The 22,787-nt window shown below is 37.8% G+C and overlaps 1 protein-coding gene across 9 annotated transcripts in view; it reads left to right on the top strand.

The window, feature by feature from the left end:
• Positions 1 to 22,787, top strand: part of FANCC (FA complementation group C) — a 289,577-nt gene that overhangs the window by 103,938 nt on the left and 162,852 nt on the right. For all 9 annotated transcript variants that reach the window (XM_035707500.2, XM_035707501.2, XM_035707511.2 and 6 more), the window contains one exon: positions 1,245 to 1,339. In XM_035707500.2, the coding sequence (XP_035563393.1) occupies positions 1,245 to 1,339 (95 nt within the window). The remainder of the gene's footprint in view (positions 1 to 1,244; positions 1,340 to 22,787) is intronic.

Here is a 22,787-nt window from a genome sequence, read left to right on the forward strand (position 1 = left end):
CTAATACTTAAAGCATAGGAAGTACAACAGTCAGATTTTCAATCAGTGGCATTGACTCAACCTGAAGAATCCTAGGGACCTTCAGAGGTTAAATGACAGGATTCTTGAAGTAAACCTATAATAAGCAAGCTGGTGATATATTTGAGCTTATAAAAACTAGGGAAAAATCAGTATCTCACAAAGTAACTCCTGATAAAGTTTGTTCAGAGATGTTATTTAGGGAACTTAAACTTATGATGCTTATGGGGAAAAAGTGGGTCTAATAAACAATTACTATTACCATTCTTTGGTGTGTGGTTGAAAATGCAGAGGTAGCTTACTGCAGTTTGTATTTTCCTTATTTCTTGTTACTGTAGCCCTTAGAAATGTTTGAAACTGCCTTTGGCTCAGTTTTTGAGACTGCAGAAGATGAGAGGGTAAAGGGTATCAGGTGATTCTGCAGAGGTTTGATTCCAGGTGCTGGTGTTCCTCAGCTGCCACCAATGGCCTTTGGAAGAGGGCTACATTTGCTTGGCTCTAGTGTAGGTACTGACATTTTCAGTTTTAGGCAGCATTTGTTTCTCCGTTGTGTTGTTAAATCTCCAACTGGAATGGACTCAGTTACCAAACGAGGAAAAAGAAAAGGGCTCACTGAGTAGATATTCTTGCCAAGTATAAGATTTCAAGTTCAGCATTTTCATCACATATTTGGTAAAGTTTTAATTTTAGAGGAAAGAATGAGGAACATGTAAGAGGCATCTATTTTATCCAGATCATTTTGGATAAATTTTAAAACAGAATAAATTTTAAAATGATCCTTTATTAAATTTCTTTTTAACAAATGAGGATGTTTTGGGAAATTAGAAAATTAAGAGATTAAGACAAATATATACTGTTGCCTGTAACAGTTATATTGCTTTAAAAAGGTTGAAATTACTAACAGTTTGAAATATGCTTTAAGAGAACTGATCTTGTGAAAAGTGCAGTTCTTTTAGTTATTTCTGTTACTCTCTTTGGCTTTCAAAATTGTTGCTCTATCAGAAAGGGAATTGACCACATAAGGGCTAAGCATAAGTGATCCTGAAACCACAAGAAAAAAAAAACCCACGAAGTTAAGTTTCACACATGGTTCTGTGAACTTAGTAGGTTGAGATTTTCCTAAAATATAATAACATGTATTTCCTTTAAATACAGTGTTTAAAAATTTTTTATGCTGATTATCTTTTCTATTTGACAAAACCTCATTTTAGTTTTCCTTTTTGCAGATGAAAGCCAAAAAATTCTAATATGGTGCTTATGTTGTCTAATTAATAAAGAACCACAGAATTCTGAAGAATCTAAACTTAACTCCTGGACCAGGGTAAGAATAAATCTTGCCGCGCACTGCTTTGCATTGAATTGATTGTTTAAAGGTGCTCCTTTGATAGTCCAGGTCTATGATGTTTTAGAAACTTTTTCAGAAATATAGTTTTCACTGTTCCATTATCTTGCTGGATGTTTCACGAGATTTCATTCTTGATTAATTGTTAATTCAAGAATGTAGCGGTGTTTAGGGTGAATTTCTCATGCCTGGAAGGCCTAGTTGTTAGGTTTTTTCCAAGATGAACGGCGCAGAGAAAAAAAGAAAAAAAAGAAAAAAAAAAAAAAAAAAAACGGCAGAGCCAGGCAAGTAGGTTTGAGAGTGCATTAATGGGGAGTGCTCCCGGCGAGGTTCCGTGACTCGGAGAGATGGCCCGAGTCAGGGAAGTCGCGCCGGGGTTGGGGAGTCTGGGGGTTTTTTAAGCCTTATTGGTTCCGATCCGGATACGGGTGGGTCCCTTGCCAAAATAGGCAAGGGCACACCATGTCCCTAGGTTATTGGCTGGGGGTGGGGATAGTACAGACGATGGGAGGTGGTCCCTGGCTGGAAAGTCCTGGCTGGAAAGTTTCGGTTTTCCATCTAGGCTTCGATTTACTGGAGATGACGTGGTGGTCATGGCTCCTTTGGCGGGAAGATCAGCCATTTTGACCCAATTTGAGATGTCTGCCATTTTGGGTGCCCCTGTCTCTCAGCCAGCCCAACTAATGCTGTATGATTTTGTAAAGTTACTTTCAGGTAATTAAAAGAATGTTCTGTCTTTCCTCCTAGCAATTGCTATCCTTCAAAAAAGTATTTCTCTTTGGGCACATGGGTGGCTCAGTGGTTGAGCATCTGCCTTTGGCTCTGGTGTGATCCTGGTCCTGGGATGAAGTCCCACTTCAGGTTCCCTGGAGGGAACCTGCTTCTCCCTCTGCCTGTATCTCTGCCTCTCTCTCTCTCTCTTTCTCTCTCTCACAAATAAAATAAAACCTTAAAAAAAAAAAGTTGTTTCTCCCTATCAGCCTTGTTTAAAAACTTACATAATTCCTGTCTGAGTACTTTTCTGCCTCTCTCAAATCTAATCTGTAGTAAAATGAAAATTCAGAAGTGCCCTGGGAGCTGCTGTCTTTATTTTATATCCTGAAGTTGCTCTCCAGGCCAGGATGCTCAGACTAGCACCGGTGCTCGTTGGCTAGTGCTGCTCACACCATCAAATTTGTTACTTGCCTGTGTTAGTCCACAGAACCCATAGCCTACTGCATTCCCCATCTGTTTTTGCTTTCTCTCGAAGAGCAGGCACAAGTTGGTGAATATTATAAGGCTGGGCTGTGGCTGCCTTCACCACCAGCAAATTGCTTATTCTTTTCCCATACCCCACACTGTCCTACTGTAATAACCTCAAGGACTCGCTGATGCTTGTCAGACTCCACTTAGTATGCATATAGTTCAGATTAGCTGCTTAGTATTATGAACTCACACACTCAGAGTAATGCATACAGTGTTGTCTGTCAGTCTGACCAGTGATATCATTCCATTCACTGCTTTCTACTATGCCTTTGTTTTAAACAAAATTGCTGACAGGACTGACAAAGACGATGTTTGTATTTTTCCATTAGATTAAAATAATTGAAGGGACAGTAGAAATGAAAAGGATTGGGTGGGGGAAGGAAAGGGTGCAAACTTTAACTAGAAGGTGAATTACTGTAAAGAGCTACAGAAAGGAACTGATGAGTAGAATTAGGAAAGAAAAGATATAAAAAAACAAGCCTATAGAAATAGAATAACATACAGTTTTTAATTTTTTAAATTATTGCTTTTGTTGAGTATTTGATGTTTTAATGATTACTTAGAATATATTTTTGTATTGGCTAGTTCATTAAGTCCTGAAATAGGCCATCTAATAAAGTGTTTTGGGGGTCTTTAGGTTAACATTCTTCATTTAAACTAATGACTTTATTAGCCTATTTAAAAATTTCTAGCCTTGCATTTTATTCTGTGGACTTCCCTTATTTAATACTGTGTCCTGGGGATCCCTGGGTGTCAGCGGTTTGGCGCCTGCCTTTGGCCCAGGGCACGATCCTGGAGTCCCGGGATCGAGTCCTGCGTCAGCCTCCCGGCATGGAGTCTGCTTCTCCCTCCTCCTGTATCTCTGCCTCTCTTTCTCTCTATGTCTATCATAAATAAATTAATAAATCTTTAAAAAAAATACTGTGTCCCTTTATCAATAGGTACACATATAGCACAGGAAGGTTAACTTAAAATCTTAATTCCTGCCATTAGGGAATTCGCAGACTGGTAACCAGAGCTATGTATAGGTGTGATGGTGACACAGAGAACACTTGCTTAGACTTGGGAGTCTGTAGATGTATTCTGCAGGAGGTAATATATCAGCTGAGTTTTGAAGGGTGACTAGGAGAACAGGCATAGAGCTTTAGGAAGGATAATTCTCTCAGCAGAAAAAGCATGCGCAAAAATGGTGGTGAGAAAGCCAGTATTGTACTCAGGGAACTGCAGGTACTTAGATAATGCTTGAGCTTGGGATTTTATACAGCTAGTGATGAAGCATGAAAACGTAAGTATAATTATATGAAGTTTTTTTTTAATTTTAATTTATTTATGATAGTCACACACAGAGAGAGAGAGAGAGAGGCAGAGACACAGGCAGAGGGAGAAGCAGGCTCCATGCACCGAGAGCCCGACGTCGGATTCGATCCTGGGTCTCCAGGATTGTGCCCTGGGCCAAAGGCAGGCGCCAAACCACTGCGCCACCCAGGGATCCCTTATATGAAGTTTTTATTTTATTTTGAAGGTAGTGGGGAAACTAAAGTTTTTTTTTTTTTTTTTTAAAGATTTATTTATTTATGATAGATATATAGAGAGAGGCAGAGACACAGGAGGAGGGAGAAGCAGGCTCCATGCTGGGAGCCCGACGCGGGACTTGATCCCGGGACTCCAGGATCACGCCCTGGGCCAAAGGCAGGTGCCAAACCGCTGAGCCACCCAGGGATCCCCGGAAACTAAAGTATTTTAAACAGAGAAATTATCTGGCCAGGTGTGAATTTTAGAAACATAACGCAAAAGGAAGTTGATTTGGAAGGGAGCAGGGATAGTGCTTTGGCAGCTATTGTAGTGATGAAGGGGTGAAATCATGTAGCCCTGAATGAAATAGAGAAGAGGGGCCAGATTTATGATGCAAATAAGGTAAATATTCAAAAGATGTAATGGCAGGTTACGTACTAATGTACTTAGGTATAGGTGGAGTTGAAATGCTATTCTCAGGAGAGTGAGCTGATTTACACACGAGAGCTCACAGTGCTCAGGGCTTGGGAGCAGTGGAGCCTTGGGGGAGGGTGAGGTTGCCCAGAGAGGTTGCCCAGGGTGAGGTTGCCCAGAGGTTGCACCTGGCATGGGGAAAGGAAAGGGCCTCAGGACAACCTTGGGAGACACTGGCATTTAAAAACAAGGGAGTCAGGGCATCTGGATGGCTCGGTGGTTGAGAGTCTTCCTTTGGCTCAGGTCATGATCCTGGGGTCCTGAGATCAAGTTCTGCATCAGGCTCCTCGCAGGAAGTCTGCTTCTCCCTGTGCCTATGTCTGTCTCTCTCTGTGGCTCTCATAAATTAAAAAAATGAAAATCTTAAACAACAACAACAACAACAAAATACCAGGGAGTCAAAGGTGTAGAAGGAGAAGACCACCAGCATTTCAAGAAAGAACGAGGGTTGTGCACACCTACCACTATAGTGCAGCACACCCAACACAAAATATATTCTACATAGATAATTTAAGTTTTCCAGTAGCTGCTTTAAGAGACAAAAAGATATAAATTAAGTTTTTAAAAGATTTTATTTATTAGAGGGAGAGAGCATAAGCAGGGGGAAGGGCAGAAGGAGAAGCAGGTTCTCTGCTGAGCCGGGAGCCCCACAAGAAGCTCAGTCCTAGTACTGGGAGATCATGACCTGAGCCGAAGGCAGATGCTTAGCTGACTAAGCCATGGAGGCGCCTCAGAAATAAGTGAAATTAATTTTAGTAATTTTTATGTAATCCAGTATATCTAAAATACTATCATTTCAACATATAATCAATATAAAAATTATTAGTGAGATTATTTTATAATCTCTATTCATCTTAATTCATTGAAATCCACTGTGTGTGTTATGCTTAAATTTTGCGTCTACGTGTTACATCTTAATACAGATGCTAAATTTTCACTGGAAGTTCTTACTCTGTTTTTTCAATTTCATAAAATTTACTCTTGAAAAAGTAGGTTCACATACCCAAATTATTCTGGGTATGTGAAATTTATAACTGAACCAAGTGTCAGTTTTTAAATTTAAATTTCATTAAAATTTTAAAAATTAAAAAATTCCTTCCTTCATCATACTCAGTACATTTGACATGCTCAGTAGCCCCATGTGGCTGGTGGTCACTGTATTTTGGACAGGGCAGCTGTCGGGCATAAAGATAAGGATCAAAAAAGAGTGCTTGGATTTAAGCCACTTGGAGGAATGACCTTGGTGAGAATAGGATGAGTGGGAAGTGCAATAAGTAGCCAGATTGCTACACTGAGGAATGTGATTGAAACAGTCTGAGTCAAAAAATAAGAATTTCCTCCGTAAATTCTAAAATTCAGTAAAAATTCAGATTAGTAGATTGAGCTGTAGGAGTTGTAATTTTAGAACAGAGATGAAATAAAAATTCTGTTTGCTGGCCATATGTTAGTCCATGTTAATATGTTGGAAATACATTAATATATGTGTTTGTTTTTGTTTTTGAGGTTTTACTGGTAACCTCAAATGTCCCATCACATAACTGAGAAGTGGCTATTTTTACAGTTTGGAACTTACTGAAGCCACAGGATTCTTTCATGTCTTTTTGGAATACTTGGTTCTTGAAAAGCTTAATCGAACAGATACTTTTTGAGCACCTACTGTTTGTCAGGCACTACAACAGAGGCTGAGGCTATTGCAGTGGATTTAAAGTCTGTTCTGAGAGGTTATAATCCAGGGGAGATATCCAGGCCTACCAAATTTAGGAGACACCTGTCTTCTCTGGGCAAGACCATACCTCTGTAAATTGTATTCTGATGAGAAGAAAACAGCAGAATACCAGGGACAGAAATCATTACTTCATTTTTATTCCCTTTCAAAATGCAGTGCTAATACCCAAATGTTACCTAATTTGCTTTAATCCTCTATTTCATTCTTCTTTTTAAAAAAACACAACTTTTAAATTACAGAATCTAACAGAGAAAGAAGTACATCAAGCATAAATGACAAGCTTAACAAATTATCATAAAATAATTTACAGTTATTTTTATAACTACTTTTATGACTGCTACCTTGGTCAGGAACTAGAACAGGGCATTACCTGCCTCTGCTAACTCCCTCCCCTCAGGTACTCCTTCCTGCCTACATGCTCCTTTGTCTCCCTCTAGTAGAACCACTAGCCTAGCTTTTACTTACATTGCTTTATGGTTTTACCACTTAATTATGCAGTTTGGCTTATTATTTCAACTTGATATAAATGAAATAATACACTATGTATTGTTTTGTGTTTGATTTATTTTGTTCAGAATTATGTTTGTAGGATTCACCCATGATCTTAGATGTAGTTGGCACTTGCTCATTTTCAGTGTGGTATAGTACTGCGTTTTATTAATGTACCACAGTTAATTTATCCATTCTGTTTTTGATGGGAATTTGTTTCTGGTTAGGGCAACTAGGAGCAGAGTTGCTGTCACATTTTCTCCCATATATCCAGGGCTCAAAGCATCTATTATATAAAGAACTACAGAGGAAAAGAAGAACAATTGGAGAGTGAGATAATGTGTTTTGTACATTGTCAGGTTTGATCCGGTTGGTAGTGAAATGAAATAGAGAGGCCAGGCAAAGTTTGGGTCGAGGCAAGCTTTTAATGGAAGCGCTCTCCGGCGAGGTTCCGGGGCCGCAAGGGAGTAAGACCGAGGAAGTTGCGCGCGGGCATAATACAGGCAGGCTTTTATAGGGAAGAGTAGGGTGGTGCCGGTATAGGGTGATAGCTGCTTATGTCTGTATATGGTACGGGGTTAGGTAAGGTTCGGTTTCTGTTTCCTGCATAGGTCCTGTCTCCCTGATGACGTGTCCTTGGGCGGTCCGCTAGGGTCGGGAAAGCCCCGAGGCGAGGGTGACAAGATGGAGGGCCCGCCGCCATTTTGTTGGTGCCTCCTGAAACCCCCTTGATCCCACAGGCCCAACATACATCACTTCAGATACTTGTGAACAAGCTTGCACATGCCTTATTTTGTCAAAGTAAAAAACTTTCTAAAAAAAAAAACAGGTGGATTATAGGTTATTTGACATGCATGTCTTTGATTGTTTCAGCTCATACTAGGTTGTTTCCTATGGTGCTACCTTTGTCATAAGTCAGGTGTCTTTGTATGTGCAGATGTGATCCTAAATCTCTCCATTGGTTTCATCTATCTATGATGGTTCATTTTGTGTCGACTGAACTGGGCTATGCGGTGCCCAGATATTTGGTCATAACATTATTCTTGGTGTTTCCGTGAGGTATTTTTGAAGGTGATTACCATTTAAATAGATTGGGTAAAGCAGATCGTCCTCCCTAACATGTGTGGGTTATTTAATCCGATTAGCCAAAAAGGCTGAACCTTCCCATGACAGTTTTTTCTGTATTGAAATCTAATAAACAATGGGTTTTGAGTGAACCCCAAATTGTATGTTTTGTTATATTTGGTGTAACAGATCATTGTCAAGGCATTCTAAGAGGGAGTGTCCTGAATTTTTAGGAAACCAGTGGTTTCAGAAATGATGGTATTGTGTATACCAAGTTGCAAGACAGGCAAGGGAGTCCAAAGAGACGTAGGTTTGGTGCTGGAACAGCTGCTCTAAAGACTGGTCAGCCAGGGGGCAGACACTGATACTTTGGAAACATGATTATTCTACACTGTTGGTAATTTCCATTATTATTCATTTTTGTGTTGTTTGGGATTTGAAAATGCTAGCCTGGCTCAGCTCATATGTTGAAAGGGAGGGAAAGAATTATTGTTCAAGTTTGAATGGTGATTTAAAAGAGAAATAGCATATTTCTTGAGGGCAATTAGTGAAAGACAATAGGAGACCAGGTAAAATTCAGGCAGGAAGCCGGGGATGCTGAAGATTTCTCTTTCACAGCTCCACTCTGGCAGAACATTGGCAATCCTGTGTGACTGCTGTCTCTTTTGTTTTGGTTTTACTTTCGAAATAACAAACACAATACCAGTATCTTTTCCCACCTGTATTCTATTTGCTTGACTTTCTAAAACCTGCAGTTTATTTGTTTTCTGTGAATTTTTATATTCAGACATTTGGTGGATAGTTTTTCATTGCTTTCCCAGTATCTAGCTCCCTCCTTTCTTACCTTCTTAGTGTACCCTGCATTTCTCTGCTGTGCGTTGTGAGATTGACCACACCTGGTCCTAGAATCAGCCCTGCCTGTCCTAACCAGGACCACCCCTCCTTTCCCTGGCTACAGCAATTGGTCAAGATGGGCATGTAGCCCACACTGGAAATTCAGTCCTACACTTCCGTTTGATGGGAGAAGTAGATTTTATCTTTCCTGCTAAACATGAATTAGGTGACACATAGTCCTTGAAGTTGCTACCAATCACTGTGGGTCCATAAGGACAGAGCCTGTCTGGGAATAAAGTTAGTCCTGAGGAAACAGAATTGAGAGGAGGAGAAAAAGGGTCATGTTCAGGTTGTTTCTATTTGGGCCTCGGACCAAGCCTCTCCTGGACTTCAGTGCTCTAGTATATTCCCTTTCCTGTTCAAGCCAGTTTGGTTTAGAGGTTTTTTTTTTTTTTTACTAGCAGCCAACAGCATTCTAATGGTGAAAACAGGCTTATTTGGGGGCTTACTAAACTAGCTTTTAAAAGGGTTTCAAAACTCAGGTATACACATACACAGTTGCAAAAGAAAAAAGTCTTATTTACTCAAAGGATATTATGAATAAATAGTGAATTTGACAAAATAAATACAGTTGATATAATTCATACTTGGTTCAGAGTTATTTTTCCACCACCGCGTATGATGTGTATTAAAGAAGGCCTCCTTGGATACTGATGGCAGCCTCTTGGTGGCGACATTATCATTTTTGTCCCTGCTAAACATTTAAAATTCGACATTTACCCATGAACAGGAGTGCCTATGTGGGAGCTCTGGGATCCAGCAACATACACCGAGGGACTCAGGAGGAGCCTTACCCACCTTTGCATCAGATGATAAGGCAGGTTGACCCCAGTTCGGGCTGTGGAATTGGCTCCAACTCCTCAGCAGCCCCTGGAAAACGCTGACTTGGGCAGATACCCAGAGATGCTGGAGCCTTGTACAAGTCCAGGTTTCGAGAGGAGACATTCCAGCATTCTGTTGGAACAGTAATACAAGTTTGGACACTTTGAAATGGGTCCTGTTTCCTTTCTCAGCTTGTGTGAGAAAGAACAAGGTGAGAATGGAGCTCGAAGGCACATGCAGCAGCCCAGCCACCCTGGTGGACTCATTTCATGCTGGTATGGATTATGATTGCAGACACCAGATGTTTGCAGTACTAGAAGATGTGTCACAAGTGGTAGGACCAGGGCCTGCAGAGCTTATAGGAAGAGAATTGGACAAAAATGTCAAAGCATATGTAGTTCACATAGTTTTCCTAGAATATAAATTATATTATTTTGCCTATAAAAGTTAGGAAGCTTCTAGCATTCTTATTTATAGATAAGTTGAAATATATATTCTTTGTGTTCTGTATACCACCAAACATAATGTTTAGAGACTTGAAAGAGAATAAGACCAACTCTGACCTGATTTGCTTCCCTGTTACCAAAAGCCAAGTTCACCAGCTCACTGCCCTAAAGGCACTCAAGAGATGAGTGTTTATGGTAAAAAAAATAAAAATAAGGGCTTGGGCAACCCAGATGGCTCAGTGGTTTAGCGCCGCTTTTGGCCCAGGGATTAGGCCTGGAGACCTGGGATTGAGTCCCATGTTGGGCTCCCTGCATGGAGCCTGCCTCCCTCTCTGCCTGGGTCTCTGCCCCCGCCCCCCCCCCCCCCCCCGTGTGTGTCTCTCATGAATAAATAAATAAAATCTTAAAAAAAAGGGGGGGGCTTTACTGAGGAGGGTGGCCACCTGGTAGAAGATGAACTTTTGTCAAAAGGCCAACTCCAAGGTTTCTGCATGGCTCAGAGATTTTTATTAACCAGTTAAGGGAGTGCAGTGGTCTGTGACATTTCTTGATTACGTGCAGACTCAGTGATGCCAGCTACAGAGTTATCTCAGTGCTCGGAGGTTGTGCAAGAAGTTCTAGTTCCTTGGTGCTCAGAGGGGGTTGTGCAGGAACATCTGAATCCTTGGTACCCAGGGATTGTGGAGAGTGTTCTGTTCTTTCTGCGGAGGAAGGGAAGGTCTACAAATGTGCATAGGGAGGTCAGTAAAGTCATTTGTGCAACCTTAAAAATGAAAATCATTTTGCTAAAAGATTGCTGGGCTAATCAGAAAGCTAAGGGGACTTCAAATAGACTTGTTGGTCACTGTGGCCTGGGAAGGTTCTGGTCTTTTATTTTATTCCCCAAGGCCAGTGATATTCAAATCTCAAAGAAAGGAAATTAATTCTGTTACAGATTAAGGGCCTTCTTAAATCAGCAAGTGAGGATTGTGGTACCTTGAAGCAAGTTAACCCTGAAGACCTGCTAGAGTGCTGTGACATCCCTACTCCATTAGCTTCACTCAAGTTATTTATTTGAGCTTTGCTTCACCTGAAATGGAGATTTTAATTCTTTCTACTTCATAAATTTTTTGAAAGGGTAACTGAAATGATCCATTTTATTCAATGGATTAAATTAAATGAAAAATAAAAATATATTTTAAATGAATCAAATAAAGAAGTCCTTCATAGCCTCAGTCTGTTTTACTTTTTTGCACAATCCTGAAATTCATAACATTCATTTCCATAGTTGCACACTAACGGCATAAGCCCAGTAGTTGAACATTACTACAAGATTTTAGCAAAAGAGAGACTGGTCTGCAAGTAACACCTTTATCCCATGTTATAGCTTACCAAATAACAAAGGACTGGTTGCATATATTTCTTTTTAAAATATCTCTTTCTTTGATTTGCATCCCCATGAAAATTCCCCTTTAAATAAATTATGAGCTGTCTACTTCTTTATTCTGCACATTTGGAACTTTCAGAAATAGTGTGACTTTCCCGAACTCTGCAACCTCCTCCCCTCCCTAGAGTGTACGCAATTATTTCCACGGCTCTTCCCCAGAGAGCCAGATGGCTCCTTCTGGAACCTCTCTCAGGCCACTATGCAAATATCATCTTAGCTAAGAGGCCTTCCTCATCATCTTGTCATCAGAACCACTGAGTTCTCCTTACTTTGACTTAGTCTTCCTACTGCTGATCACCCCCTGACACAATGATTTTTTTTTTTTTTTTCTGTCTGCCTGTTCCCTCCCAGGTTATAAGTTCCATGGAGGTAGAGACTTTCTTCTAAAAGTATAGAACAGTATCTGCCACGTAGTAAGAAATTAGTGATTATTTGCTGAATGAGTAAATAAAGGAGTATGGTTTTAGATGGTAAACCCTGGTGTGTGTGTTTGGTGGGGGGTGGGGGGTGTTCCACTTGGAAAGAAGAAAGTGAACAGACAGAAGGTTGGGTGTGGTTAAAAAAAAAAAAGATTTCCCACTTAGGCTGGAGAATAAGGCATTTATGAGGAAAAGTAGAAATTAAGATTAGAAAAAACAATTCAGGAAAGCTTTTGGAGGGCCACGATTGCCAGTTTGTGAGTTTGTTCATAAATTAGTAGCATAGGGCACCAAAGGAGCTCCTGAAAGTATTTTAACTGTGGCATTGGGAGAGGGTCATTTGTCATGATTGATATCCCTTCCTGTTTTTTCCCTTGCTGTCTTCTAGTCTTTCTCAATCCTTTGTTTGTTTATTTCATAAGTATATCCCAAGTACTTACCATGCACAAGCAGATATAGGAGGATATGAATATCTTGCCTTGCAGAATCAAGTGGTTTTAATGAAAATAACAAGTGAAGGAATAGAAGGATAGCTCAGTAGAAAGGAAAAAAGGCCTCATTGGGAGCTGGGGAGGTTTGCAGGACTGGTTAGGAAGGCTTTCAGAAAATGGTAATTGAGCTTGCATCATGAGGTATGAGTTCCCTGGGAAGCAGAGGCTAGGGGCAGTCACAGAACTGGAAGAACTGAAAGGGATTTGAGGTACACGTAGGAGAGTAGGCAGAGAAGAAGCTAGAAAAGGTCTTCTTGGTAATGATAATAAGAATGAGCTATCCCATCTATTATATACTGGCTCTACAGGAGAGTTAGGCTGGATCCTGAAGGTGCAAATGGCTCCTAGTAAAGCTGAGCTGGACTACAGTGGGCATGCCTGGCAGGGAATGAGCCTGCCTGTGTAAGCAGGATGCATCGGTAAGCTAGAGCACATCCTTTCTGCAGGTAAGGCAAGTCAGAAAGACAGGCTTGGGAGAGAAATTTTGGTTTAGTTTCTTCTCCCAAACTGACCAACTAAATCAGTTCTTCTGGGGAGGAGAGTGTGGCAGGACTGAAAGATGATGTCATGGGTTGGGCTTTCTGGAAATCTGGCCTTGAAATGGAGATAATGTTCAGGCAGTGACAGCTGTTGTGGGGAAAGGAAGGATGCAGGATTGTGCAAAGGAAAAGTTCAGCTACAGTGCAGTCTCAACGGAAACCTCGGTTGTGCCTACTGGGACGGATGGGAGACTTTTCAGAGCTTTCCTGCTTTGGGACAGGAGGGCTGGGCTTTAATGCTTCTGCTTCCATTCATTGGAACGTGGCCTTTGAGGGAAGGAGGTGTGATCTTGAGCAAGGCAGAGATGGCTTATGGTGATACAGATGTGACATCACAACATCCTTTGTAGATACCAAAACTGTTCCTTTTCTGCTTTTCCCTCCTGGGAGTGGGGGTAGACATTCTGTCTTCTCTGGAGACATGAGGACAGGCAAATTTGTTTCCCTCTTATCTAAGAAGGAACTCTTAGGCTTTTGACTTGAGCATTGTGCTGGATGGTAGCACCGTTCACTGAGAACTGTAAGGAGAAGCGGTGGCAGAATCCCTAGAATAAGCCAAGTGAGAATGTGTGAGAGGGAGGAGCAGGCGACCCATCAGGTCAGCCCACCAACTGTTCCCTATCTTCTGTGCCATCTTCCAGGACAGAGGAACGCAGAAACCTTGTTTTCTTTCCTGCGTTCCTCACTACCTTTTGGTTTCCCGTGGTATTCTTGGGATGATAATGCAGGAAATATAATACAAATTGACTCCTCTTCCTTTTCTTCTCTGTTATTGAATAGAACTGGCTAGGAACTAAGCAACTGAAAAAGGGAAAGCATAGAAAATTTCTTTATAGTTTTCTTAATGTGTTTTCTCCAGGGCATTTGGAAACCATGGAAGCTGTCTGCCATACTGTGTTAGGGCAGTAGTGTCTTAGTAGTAGGCTACCCAATTCAGCAGGTACTTCAGTAACTCCATGAAATAGCACCTACCTTACTACATACTGTGTTGTTCTTATTTAGCCTGATAAAGTCTCCTCAGTATTTCATAGTTTTGCAATATAAATATGGTATGCAGCATTTTGCAGGGTTCTGGAAAATGTGCAAATACTGCTATTCGCATTCCCAATTATTTTACACCCGTTTGATGTGATCCACACATGAAGCTGAATTGCGAATATTTATGTCTTTCTATGTGCATGTTTTGGAAAATGGTAACTGTCTCCTGAGTCATTAATGTTAAGACACTGAACTTTATTATTGAACTTCCTGAAATAAACATTTGCTTCCTTTGAGAGGGCAAAATGAGATACCATTTGTGTTCTTGGCTACGTTTTTCTTTCTTATTTCATTCAGGTAGATTTCCGTTTATTCAAATTCTAAATTGTATCAGATTGTTTTTTAGTAAGTTGCCACTGCTCAAATAGGCCAGATCAAGACATTTATTGCCAATTAGGAACAGGATGTTTGAGATGCTTGGTGATGTTCTCCGGATGACCTGTTTTATGTTTTGTGTTTATTTTGTTTTATGATCATGTTGGCTTTTCCATTAAACTATAACTTTAATTGACTTGGCTTCGTTAATAGAACATTGACCAGATCCCCTCCTATAACTCCCAGCCTTCTCCTTATTACAACCCTATTCCTCCAGTTCTCCTGTTATGCTCCAACCTCAGTCTGGAATAGAAAGGGAATTTTTAGATCTCTGTGTTACAGGTGTAATATATATTTCTAAGACATAGGCTCACTGTATTTCAATCTAAATTGCCTGGGTAGTGCTCCTTGGGCTATTTTGGGATAAATCCCTGCAAAAAGTAAATTTAACAGTAATGTCTACAGTGGAGGTATTTCATAGTGAATAGCCACCATTGAGGGCCATGTGGATGTCTGCACTACATGTGGCAACATGATCTCTACATCTGTTTTGAAGTTCAGTTGTTTCCCAGACCACATGTGCATTTCTTTAGGGGGCTGACATCCATCCCTCCCAGGGATCCAGGCAGTGTAAGCTGGTAACTGTAACTGGCTTACTCTCTTTGACCTAGTGATTGTTATACTTTATCTTAGTTTGACTCTTGTTCCTATCAGATCTGGTTCTGTTTAATATTGACAACATTGGAGTTTCTATAAATGAGCAGCATGGCAAAAGAACCAGACATATTTAAATCCATAAATCTTGATTTCCAGGTCTTTTAAAGGCTTTGTGGTTTAAATAGTCCTTTACTCTATGGTAGACATAAGCAGTACTTACAAAAATACTGGCCATCAGGCAGCTTTCATAGCTCAACTGGAACTAAAAAATAACTTCAGATGAGTCACTCTTAAGAATCAGAAAATCCAGATCTCTTCTGGCTCTGCTAGTGAAATACTATAGAAGTTACATGCATCATTTCCATATCTTAAAAAAGGGAGAATACTATATGATCCTACTTACATGCAATATCTGAAGTGTTCAAATTTATGGAAACAGAACAGTAGCTAGAGGAGAAGCAGAAGAGTATTTGTTTAAGGGGTATAGAATTCAGTTTTGCAAGAAGAAAAGTTCTAGAGATCTGTTGCACAATAATTTGAATATACTTAACACTACTGAACTGTATATTTAAAAATGATTAAGATGATAAATTTCATGTTACTTTTTTATCACATTTTTAATCACAATTTAAAAAATTTAAAGAAACTTTAAATGTATAGTGTTACTGTTGAATGTTTAATATGTGTTTAGATGAATTATCTTATTAAATATTCACAACTCCAAGAAGGCAGGTATCATTACCCTCTGTTATAGATTAGAAAATTTATTTTATTTTATTTTTTTAAAGATTTTATTTATTTATTCATGAGAGAGAGGCAGAGACAGAGGCAGAGGGAGAAGCGGGCCTCATGCAGGGAGCCAGATGTGGGACTCCATCCCCAGTCTCCAGGATCACGCCCTGGGCTGAAGGTGGCGCTAAACCGCTGAGCCACCCGGACTGCCCTAGATAAGAAAATTTAGATTTAGAGAAGTAATTTACTAGCTAGTAAGTGGCAGACCATCTTGGACCTAGGCATGACTTTAAAACCATTCAAAAAATATGTTGCTGCAGCTACACTTAAGCCAGTTTATCTCTAAGGCTTTTTAACACTTGAATCTGTGATTCTGAAATGTCCTAGAGACCCTGCAGAGATCCTTCAAGTGAGAAAAAATGTTTAAATGTTTAGGTCTTCAGAGATCACCCCACCATTTATAGTGAATTAAAATTGCATGCTAGATTTAGTCTGTGGTACATTAGGAACAACAAATCCTGGTTATGGGAGGCCAAGGTGTTATTGAAATGTTAGAATAGTTAAAGGGATTAATAGCTATTACTTCTGTGGAGAGTAGAGATTGAGTTTAATTATTTTTTTTCTGCTTTTTGAGTTTTTAGTAACAAGTATAACTTCTATTTTTGTTTGAATTGTATTTCCCCTAAATTCATATGTTCAAGTCCTAAATCTCAGAACCTTAGAATGTGATCTTATTTGTAAATAGGATCTCTGCATGTGAATTGATTAGTTAAGATGAGGTCAGCTGAAGTAGGGTGGCCCCCTAATCCAGTGTGACTGGTGTCCTAATAAGAAGGGAAAATTTGGACACAAATATGCACAAAGGCAAAATGCCATTTGGATATGAAAGCAGAAATTGGAGTGCCAGCCAAGGAATGCCAAAAATTGTCAGGAAACTACCAATCCTGATGACTCCTTGATCTCAGAACTCTAGCATCCAGAACCGTAAGACAATAAATTTCTGTGTTCAAGCCACTCTCTAGTATTTTGTGACAGCAGCCCTAGCCAACTAATACAAAATTTCTAAAGTAAGAAAGAAAAAAAAGTTAGCCATGATTCCTGAGAGTTTAATCCCAAATAGTATTCAAATTAAGAAAGAATCTTTATATATGATGTTCATTATAATAATTCTTATAAATGGAAAAAATGAGAAGCAATGCAAACGTCTTAACAATTAGTGGATAACTAAATTATAGCATACCTACTTTTTTATAGCAAATCTACTTGAAGAAATATTATGTTGTCATTTTGTATAGCAATGAGATAATGTGAAAAATGTGTATAACATAAATAAAAAGTTGGATTAAAATTATTTATACAAAATAATAACAGCTGTGCAAAATATATAGGCACTGACTAAGATTATAAGCAGAAATGGAAAAACTTTGTTAGGATAGTGAGTGGGATCTGGGTAGGTTTTTTCCTTTTAATATTTTTTTTATTTTGTGTGCTTTTATTGAATTATGATAATGTATTATAGTAGTGGTAATATTATCTTTTTAGAAATCAACTTTATTGAGGCAAATTTTACATACAATAAAATGTATCCTTTTAAAGTGTACAGCTTGATGTTTTGACAAATATACACATCCTTCTGAACACCACTACAATCAAGAAATAAAACATTTCTGTCATCACAAGAAATTCTCTGTTGCCCTTTCATAGTCAGTCATTTTCTCAACCCTGGCCTTAGTCAACTACTGATCTGTTTTCTGTCACCACAGATTTGCTTTTCTCTTTTCTATTATTTCATATAAATAGAGTAACATAGTATTGGCTCTTCTGCCTGGCTTCTTTCATCCAGCATGTTTTTGAGATTTTTCCATGTTGTAGCTTATCTGAGTGGTTGATTCCTTTTAATTGTTGAGTATTCTGTTGTAGCAATACATCATTTTGTTTATCTATTTATGTGTTGATATCAACTTAGATTGTTTCTGATTTTTAGCTATTATGAATAAACTAAACTGCTGTGAACATACATATGTAAGAGTTGCATAGTCATGTTTTAATTTCTCATGATAAATGCTTAGTTTTGGAATTGCTGAATTGTGTGATACATATATACATAACATAAGACACTGCCAGATGGTTGACATTCTTACCTGCAACACACGAGAGTTCTAGTAGTTCTACATATTTACCAACACTTACTCTACTCAGTTTGTTTTTGTTTTAGTCATTCTCATGGTTGAAAAGTGGTTTTAATCTGAATATGCGTGATGACTTGATGTTAAAACATCTTTTCATGTGCTTATAGTTTCTTTTGTAAAGTGTCTATTCAGATATATTGCTCATTAAAAAATTGCCTTCTAAAAATATTGCTTTCTTATTAAGTATAAGAGTGCTTTAAAAAATATTTTAGATCTACTGTTCCCTTGCCAGATATATACATTATATATACATCTTACATACATCTTATATATATAATGCATGTATATATTGAGAGAGAATATTCACTCCATCTGTGGCCTACCTTTTCATTTTCTTAATAATATACTACAAAGTGTATAAGTTTTAAATTTTGGTGAAATCTATTATTTATCCATTTTTTTCATGATTCAAACTTTTTGTGTCCTCAGAAATTTTTGCCTATACCAAGTTTATAAAGATTTTCTATTTGTGTTTTCTTCCGAAAGTTTTATAATTTACGTTTGAGAATATATGATCTACTTTGAGTTAACTTTTTTATATGGATGTGAGGTAACAGTAGAGGTTTGTTTCCTTCTAAATTGATACCTAGTTATTCTAGAATATATTACCAGTTTTTTTCAAAAATGCTTGAGAACATTCTGATTGGAATCTATAAATTAAGTTGAGGAGAATTGACATCTTACAATATTAAGTGTTTTGACTCAGCATAATATACTCGTCCATTTATTTGTATTTATTTAATTTCTCTCAGTATTTTATAGTATGTATTTCTTTTTTTTAATTTCTAAAATTTAAAATTTTTATTTTAATTCAATAATAGCATACAGTGTTATATTAGTTTAAAATGTATAATACAGTGATTCAATGACTATACATTACTCAGTGCTCCTCATGATAAGTATATTCTTAATCCACCTTACCTACTTCATGCATCCCTTGACCCACCTCCCCTCTGGTAACCATCAGTTTGTTCTCTATAGTTCAGAGTCTGTTTTTTTGGTTTGTCTCTTTTTTTCTTTGGTCATTTGTTTTGTTTCTTAAATTCCACATATGAGTGAATTCATACAGCATTTGTTTTTCTCTGTGCGACATACTTCACTTAGTTTTGATTTTTTTTAAAGATTATTTATTTATTTATTCATGAGAAACACACACACCCAGAGGCAGAGATGCAGGCAGAGGGAGAAACAGGCTTCATGCAGGGAGCCCGATGTGGACTCGATCCTGGTACTCCAGGATCATGCCCTGGGCTGAAGGCAGGTACTAAACCGCTAAGCCACCCAGGCGTCCCCGTACTTAGTATTGTATCTTTTAGAACTATCCATATTATTGCAAATGGCAAGATTTCATTCTTTTTTATGACTAATATTGCATTGTACATATATACAGTTTCTTCTATGTACAATTTCTTCCTTATCCACTCATTTATAAGTGGACACAGGTTGCTTCCATAATTTAGCTATTGTAAATAATGCTGCAATAAACATAGAAGTGCATATATCTTTTTGAATTAATGTTTTCTAATTTTTGGGGGGTAAATATCCAGTAGTAGATGGATTGGAACATATGGTAGTTCTGTATTTAATTTTTTGAAAAAGCTACAGAACAGTTTCCCATAGTGGCTGTACCAGTTTGCCTTTCCACCGACAGTACATGAGGGTTCCCTTTATATTCTAGCTAACACTTGTTTTTCTTGTATTTTGATTTTAGCCATTCTGACTGTGTGAGATGATATTTCATTATAGTTTTGATTTGCATTTCCCTGATGATCAGTGATGTTAAGCTTGTTTCATGTATCTGTTGGAGAAACAGACATTTCTGTCATTCATGTCTTCTGCCCATTTTTAATTGGATTATTTAGTTTTTGTGTGTATATTTAGTTGTATAAGTTCTTTATATATTTTGGATATTAATATTTTATAAGATATATTTGCAAATATCTTCTCCCATTCAGTAGGTTGCCTTTCAGTTTTGTTGTTTCCTTTGCTGTGCAGAAGCTTTTTATTTTGACATAGTCCCAATAGATTATTTTTGCTTTTGTTTCCCTCGCCTCAGGAAATCCAGAAGAATGCTACAACTGATATCAAAAGAAGTTACTGCCTGTCCCCTCTTTTAGGATATTTATGGTTTTAGGCCTCACAGTTAGGTCCTTAATACATTTTGAGGTTGTTTTGTTTCATTTTGTGGTTCACTTTCATTCTTTTGCATGTAGCTGCCCAATTTTCCCAGCACTATTTATTGAAGAGACTGTTTTCCCATTGCATATTCTTGCCTTCTTTGTTGAATATTAATTGACCATATAATTGTGGGTTTATTTCTGGGCTTTCTATTCTGTTCCATTGATCTGTCTCTGTTTTTGTGCCAGAACCATAGTGTTTTGATTACTGCAGCTTTGTAATATAACTTGATATCTGGGATTGTGATACCTCCAGTTGTGTTCTTTTTTAGGATTGTTTTGGCTGTTTGGAGTCTTTTGTGTTTCCATACAATTTTTAGGATTATTTGTTCAAGTTCTGTGAAAAATGCTCTTGATATTTTCATAGGGATTGCATTTATTTTTTATTTTATTTTATTTTTTTTTAGGGATTGCATTTAAATACATACATTGCTTTGGATAGAATGGACATTTTAACAATATTCTTTCAGTACATGAACATGGAAAATCTTTACATTTGTTGGTTTTATGTTCAATTTCTTTCATCAGCATTTTATAATTTTCTAAGTACATGTCCTTCACCTCCTTGGTTATGCTTACTTCTAGGTGTTTTATTATTTTTGGTGTAATAGTAAATGGGATCGTTTTCTTAATTTCTCTTTCTGATACTTCATTATTAGCATATAGAAATGCAGCTGATTTCTGTATATCGATTTTGTGTCCTATACTGTACTGAATTCATTTACCAGTTGTAGTGGTTTTTGATAGAGTTTTTAAATTTTCTACATATAGTATCATATCATCTGCAAACACTGAAAGTTTTACTTCTTTCTTACCAGTTTGGATGCCTTTTATTTCTTTTTCATGTCTGATTGCTCTAGCTAGAATTTCTGCTACTATGTTGAATAAAGTGGTGAGAGTGGACATCCTTGTCTTCTTCCTGGTCTCAAGGGAAAAGCTTTTAAGTTTTCACTATGACTATGATGTTTACTGTAGGTTTTTCATATATGGTCTAATCATTAAGTTGAGTGATGTTTCCTTAAAGCTCACTTTATTGAGGATTTTTATCATGAAGGGATCTTGTCGTACTTTGTCATATGCTTTTTCTGCATCTATTTAAATGATTATATGTTTTTTTAAATCTTTTTTCTTGTTGGTGTAACATATTGGCAAATATTGAATCATCCTTGTATCCCAGGAGTAAATTCCCGCTTGATCATGGTGAATGACTTTTTTAAATGTAGTGTTGGATTCAGGATTTTTTTGTATTTATGTTCATCAGAGATATTGGCCTGTAGTTCTGTCTGTCTGTCTCTCTTTTTGTGCTGTCTTTATCTGGTTCAGGTATCAGGGTAATCCTGGCCTCATAGAATGAATTGGAAGCTTCTCTTTCTCTTCAATTTTTTGGAATAGAGAAGAATAGATATGAATTCTTCTTCTTTTTTTTTTTAAGATTTTATTTATTTATTCATGAGAGAGACAGAGAGAGAGAGAGGTAGAGACACAGGCAGAGGGAGAGGCAGGCTCCATGCAGGAAGCCCGATGCGGGACTCGATCCCCAGACCCCAGAATCACACCTTGGGCTGAAGGCAGGTGCTCAACCGCTGAGCCACCCAGGCGTCCCTGAACTCTTCTTTAAATGCTTGGTAGTAGTTGCCTGTGAAGTCATCTGGTCCTGGACTTTGGTGCCAGGCAGGATTTGATTAACGATTCAATTTCTATTATTGGTAATCAGTCTTTCACATTTTTTGTTTCTTCTTGATTCAGTTTGAGCTGTTAAATGTTTCTAGGAATTTATCTATGTCTCCTAGGTATTGTAGTTTGTTGACATAATTTTTCAGAATGTCCTCTTATCCTTTGTATTTATGTGAGGTCAGGTGTTATTTCTCCTCTTTTGTTTGTGATTTTTTTATTTTATTTTAGCTCCCATTCTCTCTCTTTCTCTGATAAGTCGGGCTAAGTGTTTAATAATTTTGTTGATCTTTTCAAAGAATTGGCTCCTGGTTTTATTAATCTGTTCTATTGTCTTTTTAGTTTCTATTTCATTTATTTCTCTTCTAATCTTTATTATTTCCTTCTTTATGCTGGCTTGAGGTTTTTTTGTTTGTTTTTATCTAGCTCCTGTAGGTGTAAGGTTAAGTTGTGTGAGATTTTTCTTACTTCTTGAAGTAAGCCTATATTGCCATAAATTTCCTTTTTAGAACAGTTTTGCTGCATTCCAAAGATTTTGGACCATGGTGTTTTCATTTTCATTTGTCTTCTTGTATTTTTTTATTTCACCTTTGATTTCTTGGTTATTGACCCATTCATTGTTTAATAGCATGTTATTTAGCATCCATATATTTATGTTCTTTCCTGCTTTCCTGTGGTTGATTTCTAGTTTCACTGTGTGTGGTCAGAAAAGATACATGGTATGACTTCAGTTTTTTTAATATGTTGAGACTTGTTTTATGGGTTAATATATATGATTTCCTCAGGAAAATGTCGCATATACACTTGAAAATGTATATTCTGCTGTTTTAGGATAGAATGTTCTGTTAGAACTATCTAGTCCAATATGTCATTTAAAGCCATTGCTTTTTTGTTGATTTTCTGTCTGAATGATCTATGCATTGATTTAAATGGAGTGTTAAAGTGCCCTACTATTACTGTATTACTATCAATTACTTCCTTTATGTTTGTTATTCATTGCTTTATGTATTTAGGGGTCCCATACCGGGTGCATAAATATTTACTGTTGTTATATCTTGTTATGATTCTATAGTGTTGTTTTTTGTCTCTTGTTACAGTCT

The sequence above is a fragment of the Canis lupus genome, chromosome 1 (assembly GCF_003254725.2).
Source record: "Canis lupus dingo isolate Sandy chromosome 1, ASM325472v2, whole genome shotgun sequence".
Taxonomy (NCBI): domain Eukaryota; kingdom Metazoa; phylum Chordata; class Mammalia; order Carnivora; family Canidae; genus Canis; species Canis lupus.